This window comes from Trematomus bernacchii, unplaced genomic scaffold, assembly GCF_902827165.1.
Source record: "Trematomus bernacchii unplaced genomic scaffold, fTreBer1.1, whole genome shotgun sequence".
Classification (NCBI taxonomy): domain Eukaryota; kingdom Metazoa; phylum Chordata; class Actinopteri; order Perciformes; family Nototheniidae; genus Trematomus; species Trematomus bernacchii.
The window spans coordinates 1,164,425-1,173,999 of NW_022987584.1; the positions used below are offsets into that span (position 1 = coordinate 1,164,425).

Genomic DNA, 9,575 nt, shown 5'->3' on the forward strand with positions numbered 1-9,575 from the left:
GAAGGAATTACATTTATGAATGAAAGACTCTTATTTTGAAAGGCCACATATGCACGTATAAAGTTATTACATTTAAAAAAATAAAATAAAGACTCTTACTTTGAAATGTAACATTTGCTTTTCTGAAGCCACTGAAGGCTCTTATTTTGAAATGACAAGATTGATAAAAGAAAAAGTAAGTCAATGAAGCAAACAGCAGAATAAATGGACTCTTATTCTGAAATGTACGTCAAGCGATGCGTTCAGGGTCTGTTCCTCCGCCCTGTCTGGCTCTATCAGTGATGATGAGGTTGACTTAGGTTCACACACACACACACACACACACACACACACACACACACACACACACACACACACACACACACACACACACACACACACACACACACACACACACACACACACACACACACACACACACACACACACACACACACACACACACACACACACACACACACACACACACACACACACACACAGAGAGACACACACACACACACACTCTCTCTCTCTCTCTCTCTCTCTCAGGGGTCCACGAAGGACACCATGATGTAGCGCGTGCCCCTGGTGGTGGGCAGGCCCTCGTGGTAGTGTGTGAGGCGTCCGGGGTGCATGAAGGACCAGCCTTTACGAGGAGACTCCACTTTGCAGTCGTAGCGCAGGAACCTGCAGCCGCCGCCCTGAGACACAGAGGTATGGGGACATGATGAGATCTGTGTGTGTGTGTGTGTGTGTGTGTGTGTGTGTGTGTGTGTGTGTGTGTGTGTGTGTGTGTGTGTGTTGTGTGTGTGTGTGTGTGTGTGTGTGTGTGTGTGTGTGTGTGTGTGTGTGTGTGTGTGTGTGTGTGTGTGTGTACCTCGTAGTCCTCCCCCTTGCTGTTCAGAGCGATGTTGATGGTGAACGTTGAGGAGTCGTGATGCGGTCGCAGAGACGGCTGTTCGTCCGGACGGTAACGCACCACGAAGTTCATGATGGCCTGAGACTGAAATACATTTCATTATAACATACATTCATTTATATAATATATATATATATTAGTACCTTGGGGTAGTACCCGGGGTACAGTGTATTGTGTGTATATATATATATGTACATTAGTACCTTGGGGTAGTACCCGGGGTACAGCTTCTCAGTGATGGGGCTGATGTAGTGTGTATATATATATATATTAGTACCTTGGGGTAGTACCCGGGGTACAGCTTCTCAGTGATGGGGCTGATGTAGTGTGTATATATATATATATATTAGTACCTTGGGGTAGTACCCGGGGTACAGCTTCTCAGTGATGGGGCTGATGTAGTGTGTATATATATATATATTAGTACCTTGGGGTAGTACCCGGGGTACAGCTTCTCAGTGATGGGCTGATGTAGTGTGTATATATATATATATATTAGTACCTTGGGGTAGTACCCGGGGTACAGCTTCTCAGTGATGGGCTGATGTAGTGTGTATATATATATATATATTAGTACCTTGGGGTAGTACCCGGGGTACAGCTTCTCAGTGATGGGGCTGATGTAGTGTGTATATATATATATATATTAGTACCTTGGGGTAGTACCCGGGGTACAGCTTCTCAGTGATGGGCTGATGTAGTGTGTATATATATATATGTACATTAGTACCTTGGGGTAGTACCCGGGGTACAGCTTCTCAGTGATGGGGCTGATGTAGTGTGTATATATATATATATTAGTACCTTGGGGTAGTACCCGGGGTACAGCTTCTCAGTGATGGGGCTGATGTAGTGTGTATATATATATATATATTAGTACCTTGGGGTAGTACCCGGGGTACAGCTTCTCAGTGATGGGGCTGATGTAGTGTGTATATATATATATATATTAGTACCTTGGGGTAGTACCCGGGGTACAGCTTCTCAGTGATGGGCTGATGTAGTGTGTATATATATATATATATTAGTACCTTGGGGTAGTACCCGGGGTACAGCTTCTCAGTGATGGGCTGATGTAGTGTGTATATATATATATATTAGTACCTTGGGGTAGTACCCGGGGTACAGCTTCTCAGTGATGGGGCTGATGTAGTGTGTATATATATATATATTAGTACCTTGGGGTAGTACCCGGGGTACAGCTTCTCAGTGATGGGGCTGATGTAGTGTGTATATATATATATATTAGTACCTTGGGGTAGTACCCGGGGTACAGCTTCTCAGTGATGGGGCTGATGTAGTGTGTATATATATATATATTAGTACCTTGGGGTAGTACCCGGGGTACAGCTTCTCAGTGATGGGGCTGATGTAGTGTGTATATATATATATATTAGTACCTTGGGGTAGTACCCGGGGTACAGCTTCTCAGTGATGGGGCTGATGTACTCCTTCAGGAACTTGAGCCACTCCTTCTCGAAGCCGATCTGAGTCATGTGCGTGTCCACCGTGGGAACGTTCTCGTACCCCCCCGCCAGACGCTCGTCCTGCACACGGGATGTTTCAAAATAAAAGCTCCATCGATTAGCTCTATCCTAACAGGAAGCTCAGGAAGGTTTGATTTTCAGAATAAAAGCCCCAGAAAGTAAGTGTTTCTTAAAAAGAAGCTCAGCAGAAGTCTCACCGTGTGTTTCCCCCCCGACCAATCGTCTAGGGCCTCCATGGTTTCCACCAGGTGGTCACACATCTTCTCTGAGAACGCTGGGAACCAGTACACATCTGGACAGGGCTGCACACACACACACACACACACACACACACACACACACACACACACACACACACATACACACACACACACACACACACACACACACACACACACACACACACACACACACACACACACACACACACACACACACACACACACACACACACACACACACACACACACACACACACACACACACACACACACCACACACACACACACACACACAGACATTGAACAAGGTGTCTTTCTATCCGTGGATTTACTTCAACTTGAAACATATTGTCAACTCAGAGAAACTAAATATCAGAAATGAATGAATGAGTTAATAGGTTTTTTATTTACCTGCGTCACGATGGAGTTGTTTTCAAAGATCTTGGGGTAATCCTCACTGATGTACTTCTCCTTCCAGTCCTGCAGAAACACACACATGCTGTGTAACTACGATGTCATGATAACAACTTAGTGCCTGTACTGAATGGAGCCTGAACGCATCACCATTCACAGTCCTGATCCATTTCTATAAAAACCTGTCTGAAAATCAGCTGATCAGATTTTGGCCACTTGATGATGTCATAACGATGTGTTGTCTTGTGTAACCATTAGCCAATCAGCAACCAAGGTAACCCCCCCCCCCCCCCCACCTTATCACCTGAATCTCCTCCTAGAGCACCATTGAGTTCTTTTTAACCAAATGTCTCTCAGAGGGGCGTGGGGAGGGGCTCCTTATTTTCATCTAAAGTAACAGACAGAGAATCAGCACTTTGGAAACAGGGCTGAAACAGAGGGGATTATGGGTAATGCTGCAATGATCTGTTTGGTGTTTCAGCCAGGCATCTGAGACCTGTGATATATTGATGAAGAAGAGGATGATAGGGGACCTTTAAGTCTAAAGTAAGATAGGATAAGAAATACTTTATTGAAAGACTAGAAATAAACTAAATGTAAACTCAATAGAAATATATTCCACATGTTCTCTGAGGGTGCGTTTGTTTCGCTCACCACGGGGTTGTCGAAGATCTGCCACATGTCGGGGTGCAGCTTGGAGGTGTTGAAGTTCGCCGAGGCAGTGAGACGCCCGAACTCATCGCGGTTTGAAACGAACATGAAGACGCCCTGAAGACACAGAGACGTTGATTAAAAAGCTCGTAGCTCAGGAGGTTTACAACGATATGCAACAAACAAACAAACAAACACACAAACAAACACACAAACAAACACACAAACAAAAACATCATGTGGGACAACACAAAAATACAAAATTGAAAGGGGAGGTTCAATTAAAATCTACTATCTGACAACATGAGTGTGTGTGTGTGTGTGTGTGTGTGTGTGTGTGTGTGTGTGTGTGTGTGTGTGTGTGTACCTGGTCTCTGATGCTCCTGCAGAACACCATGTCAGGGTCCATGGTCTCGTCCAGGTAGAGGCTCGCCTGAGAGAGACGGGAGCGCAGCACGGAGCCTCGGAGCAGGTAGGCCTGAGTGATGTAGGGGACGTTCCAGAGACCACTGACACACACACACACACACACACACACACACACACACACACACACACACACACACACACACACACACACACACACACACACACACACACACACACACAACACACACACAACATTTATATCAGAAAAAGGTTGAAACACTTGATTAAAGAAAGAGAAATACAGTTTGAATACTTTGAGAAAATAAGATTAATATTTGGAGAATTGTGGGATTGAGTTAGTTTGGAAGTTGGAAAATTGGTTTGGAAAAGTTAGAATACTTTGAGAAATAATATTATAAATAAAACATTTAAATATTTGAATTTGTTTTTTATAAATCTTGATTTTTTTCACAGGCTCTGTTTCCCCTCGTTAGCGAACCCCTCGTTAGCTAACCCCTCGTTAGTTAACCCCTCGTTAGCGAACCCCTCGTTAGTGAACCCCTCGTTAGTGAACCCTTAGCCAACCCCTCGTTAGTGAACCCCTCGTTAGCGAACCCTTAGTGAACCCCTCGTTAGCGAACCCCTCGTTAGTGAACCCCTCATTAGTGAACCCCTCGTTAGCGAACCCTTAGCTAACCCCTCGTTAGTGAACCCCTCGTTAGCGAACCCCTCGTTAGCTAACCCCTCGTTAGCTAACCCCTCGTTAGTTAACCCCTCGTTAGCGAACCCCTCGTTAGTGAACCCCTCGTTAGTGAACCCTTAGCCAACCCCTCGTTAGTGAACCCCTCGTTAGCGAACCCTTAGTGAACCCCTCGTTAGCGAACCCCTTGTTAGTGAACCCCTCATTAGTGAACCCCTCGTTAGCGAACCCTTAGCTAACCCCTCGTTAGTTAACCCCTCGTTAGTGAACCCCTTGTTAGTGAACCCCTCATTAGCGAACCCCTTGTTAGCGAACCCCTCGTTAGTGAACCCCTCGTTAGTGAACCCCTCGTTAGCGAACCCTTAGCCAACCCCTCGTTAGTTAACCCCTCGTTAGTGAACCCCTTGTTAGTGAACCCCTCGTTAGCGAACCCCTTGTTAGTGAACCCCTTGTTAGTGAACCCCTCGTTAGCGAACCCCTCGTTAGCGAACCCCTCGTTAGCGAACCCCTCGTTAGCGAACCCCTCGTTAGCTAACCCCTCGTTAGTTAACCCCTCGTTAGCGAACCCCTCGTTAGTGAACCCTTAGCCAACCCCTCGTTAGTGAACCCCTCGTTAGCGAACCCTTAGTGAACCCCTCGTTAGCGAACCCCTCGTTAGTGAACCCCTCATTAGTGAACCCCTCGTTAGCGAACCCTTAGCTAACCCCTCGTTAGTGAACCCCTCGTTAGCGAACCCCTCGTTAGCTAACCCCTCGTTAGCTAACCCCTCGTTAGTTAACCCCTCGTTAGCGAACCCCTCGTTAGTGAACCCCTCGTTAGTGAACCCTTAGCCAACCCCTCGTTAGTGAACCCCTCGTTAGCGAACCCTTAGTGAACCCCTCGTTAGCGAACCCCTTGTTAGTGAACCCCTCATTAGTGAACCCCTCGTTAGCGAACCCTTAGCTAACCCCTCGTTAGTTAACCCCTCGTTAGTGAACCCCTTGTTAGTGAACCCCTCATTAGCGAACCCCTTGTTAGCGAACCCCTCGTTAGTGAACCCCTCGTTAGTGAACCCCTCGTTAGCGAACCCTTAGCCAACCCCTCGTTAGTGAACCCCTCGTTAGCGAACCCTTAGTGAACCCCTCGTTAGCGAACCCCTTGTTAGTGAACCCCTCATTAGTGAACCCCTCGTTAGCGAACCCTTAGCTAACCCCTCGTTAGTTAACCCCTCGTTAGTGAACCCCTTGTTAGTGAACCCCTCATTAGCGAACCCCTTGTTAGCGAACCCCTCGTTAGTGAACCCCTCGTTAGTGAACCCCTCGTTAGCGAACCCTTAGCCAACCCCTCGTTAGTTAACCCCTCGTTAGTGAACCCCTTGTTAGTGAACCCCTCGTTAGCGAACCCCTTGTTAGTGAACCCCTCGTTAGTGAACCCCTCGTTAGCGAACCCCTCGTTAGCGAACCCCTCGTTAGTGAACCCCTCGTTAGTGAACCCCTGATGAGTGACGCTCACATCCTCTTGCCCTGCACGATCTCGATGTAGTCCTCAGATCTGGAGTAGAAGCCCTCCGGACTCAGAGCGCCCCAGAAGTTACTCCAGAGTTTACCGTGACGAGAGAGCATGGGGGCGATCACCGACCTGAGAGAGAGAGACGTCAATAACAACACACACACGTCAATAACAACACACACACCCTGGGATAAAGACATGATGGAACATACTTGTTATTGACACACACAGGTCAATAACAACACACGTCAATAACAACACACACACGTCAATAACAACACCCCCTCCCGGGATAAAGACGTACTTGTTCTCCTCGATGAGGATCCGCAGGGCGTCGGCGTTGATCAGAGCCACGTCAGAGTCGATGCTGAAGTAGTAATCACAGCCGAGGTCCTTCTTACACGCCTCCCTGCACACAGAGACACACTTAGAGATCAGCCCGTTAGCACGTTAGCACGTTAGCTCCTGTATAGTCAGAGGTTCTCCTCACACAGCCATGTGCCGAGCCTTGTTCTCCGGAAGGTTCTCCTCCGGTCCGATCAGACGGGCCTCGGGGAAAAGAGAGCGGTGTTTCTCCCAGAAACGCTTGATGTGACGTTCGTGATACACCACCTGAACACAGAGAATTACAGGGGGTCAGAGGGAGCCTGAACACACCACGAGAGAGAGGGGGTCAGAGGGAGCCTGAACACACCACGAGAGAGAGGGGGTCAGAGGGAGCCTGAACACACCACAAGAGAGAGGGGGTGAGAGGGAGCCTGAACACACCACAAGAGAGAGGGGGTCAGAGGGAGCCTGAACACACCACGAGAGAGAGGGGGTCAGAGGGAGCCTGAACACACCACGAGAGAGAGGGGGTCAGAGGGAGCCTGAACACACCACAAGAGAGAGGGGGGGTCAGAGGGAGTGTGTGTGTGTCTGAGCGTGTGTGTGTGTGTGTGTGTGTGTGTCTGAGTGTGTGTGTGTCTGAGTGAGTGAGTGAGTGAGTGAGTCTGTGTGTGTGTGTCTGAGTGTGTGTGTCTGAGTGTGTGTGTGTGTGTGTGAGTATGTGTGTGTGTGTGTGTGTGTGTGTGTGTGTGTGAGTATGTGTGTGTGTGTGTGTCTGAGTGTGTGTGTGTGTGTGTCTGAGTGTGTGTGTGTGTGTGTGTGTGTGTGTGTGTGTGTGTGTGTGTGTGTGTGTCTGAGTGTGTGAGTGTGTGTGAGTGAGTGTGTGTGTGTGTGTCTCTCACGCTGTTGTGTATGAACAGGCGGACCCTCTCCAGAGGATAGTTCATGGTGGTCAGTCTCTCCAGAAACTCCTCCATGAAGGGAGTTGGATGTTCGATGAAGACTCCGATGTAAACCAGAGGCATCTCCTCGTCCTGAAACACAGGAAGCTGTTAGACACCTGAGCTCTGAAAGAACATCCAGAACATCCAGAACACCCAGAACATCCTGAACATCCAGAACATCCAGAACATCCAGAACATTCAGAACATCCAGAACATTCAGAACATCCAGAACATCCAGAACATCCTGAACATCCAGAACATCCAGACCATCCAGAACATCCTGAACATCCAGAACACCCAGAACATCCTGAACATCCAGAACATTCAGAACATCCAGAACATCCAGAACATCCAGAACATCCAGAACATCCTGAACATTCAGAACATCCAGAACATCCAGAACATCCAGAACATCCAGAACATTCTGAACATCCAGAACATCCAGAACATTCTGAACATCCAGAACATCCAGAACATTCTGAACATCCAGAACATCCAGAACATCCAGAACATTCTGAACATCCAGAACATTCTGAACATCCAGAACATCCAGAACATCCAGAACATCCTGAACATCCAGAACATCCAGAACATCCAGAACATCCAGAACATTCTGAACATCCAGAACATTCTGAACACCCAGAACATCCAGAACATCCAGAACATCCTGAACATCCAGAACATTCAGAACATCCTGAACATCCAGAACATTCAGAACATCCTGAACATCCAGAACATCCAGAACATCCAGAACATTCAGAACATCCAGAACACCCAGAACATTCAGAACATCCAGAACATTCCGAACATTCCGAACACCCAGAACACCCAGAACATCCAGAACATCCAGAACATCCAGAACACCCAGAACACCCAGAACACCCAGAACATCCAGAACATCCAGAACATCCAGAACACCCAGAACATCCAGAACACCCAGAACATCCAGAACATCCAGAACATCCAGAACACCCAGAACATCCAGAACATCCAGAACATCCAGAACATTCAGAACATCCAGAACATCCAGAACATCCAGAACATTCTGAACATCCAGAACATTCTGAACACCCAGAACATTCTGAACATCCAGAACATCCAGAACACCCAGAACATCCAGAACATCCAGAACATTCAGAACATCCAGAACATCCAGAACATTCTGAACATCCAGAACATTCTGAACACCCAGAACACCCAGAACATCCAGAACATCCAGAACACCCAGAACACCCAGAACACCCAGAACATCTAGAACATCCAGAACATCCAGAACATCCAGAACATCCAGAACATCTAGAACATCCAGAACATTCAGAACATCTAGAACATCCAGAACATCCAGAACATCTAGAACATCCAGAACATTCAGAACATCTAGAACATCCAGAACATCCAGAACATCCAGAACATCCAGAACATCTAGAACATCTAGAACATCCAGAACATCTAGAACATTCAGAACATCTAGAACATTCAGAACATCCAGAACATCCAGAACATCCAGAACATCTAGAACATCCAGAACATTCAGAACATCTAGAACACCCAGAACATCCAGAACATCCAGAACATCCAGAACATCTGTCTGACTAATGATCATCTAATCTATCAGTATATAGACTCTCTTCTTTATTGTGTTTCTCTGTTGGAGGGTTTTCATGGACGTATCTACACTGAAGCTGTGTAACCATGACTACACTGAAGCTGTGTAACCATGACTACACTGAAGCTGTGTAACCATGACTACACTGAAGCTGTGTAACCATGGCAGCAACAGCCTTGGACCCTGGAGGTGTTCTGCGTGACCTGACCCTGACGGAGACATTAGGAACATGAGAGAGTAAAGGCAGGTACAGGCGTGTCGTTGTGGATCAGAAGGTCCTCGTCACAGAGCCCGCAGCCGCTCTCAAACGTCCAGGCCGTCGGCACGTAGTTCCCCAGGTAGTTCAGCTGGAGCTACACACACACACACACACACACACACACACACAGACACAGACAAACACACACACACACACACACACACACACACACACACACACAGACACAGACACACACACACACACACAC

General features: G+C 47.3%; 1 protein-coding gene across 1 annotated transcript in view; it reads right to left on the bottom strand.

Moving 5' to 3' along the window:
- Positions 1 to 423: 423 nt before the first annotated feature.
- The window catches only part of plod3 (procollagen-lysine, 2-oxoglutarate 5-dioxygenase 3), a 25,206-nt gene continuing 16,054 nt past the window's right edge, over positions 424 to 9,575 (bottom strand). The window contains 12 exon segments of the mRNA XM_034128327.1: positions 424 to 683; positions 860 to 985; positions 2,302 to 2,448; positions 2,586 to 2,690; positions 3,021 to 3,089; positions 3,678 to 3,791; positions 4,042 to 4,183; positions 6,235 to 6,360; positions 6,536 to 6,640; positions 6,722 to 6,843; positions 7,461 to 7,592; positions 9,360 to 9,461. Of these exon segments, the coding sequence (XP_033984218.1) occupies positions 528 to 683; positions 860 to 985; positions 2,302 to 2,448; positions 2,586 to 2,690; positions 3,021 to 3,089; positions 3,678 to 3,791; positions 4,042 to 4,183; positions 6,235 to 6,360; positions 6,536 to 6,640; positions 6,722 to 6,843; positions 7,461 to 7,592; positions 9,360 to 9,461 (1,446 nt within the window). The 3' untranslated portion in view covers positions 424 to 527.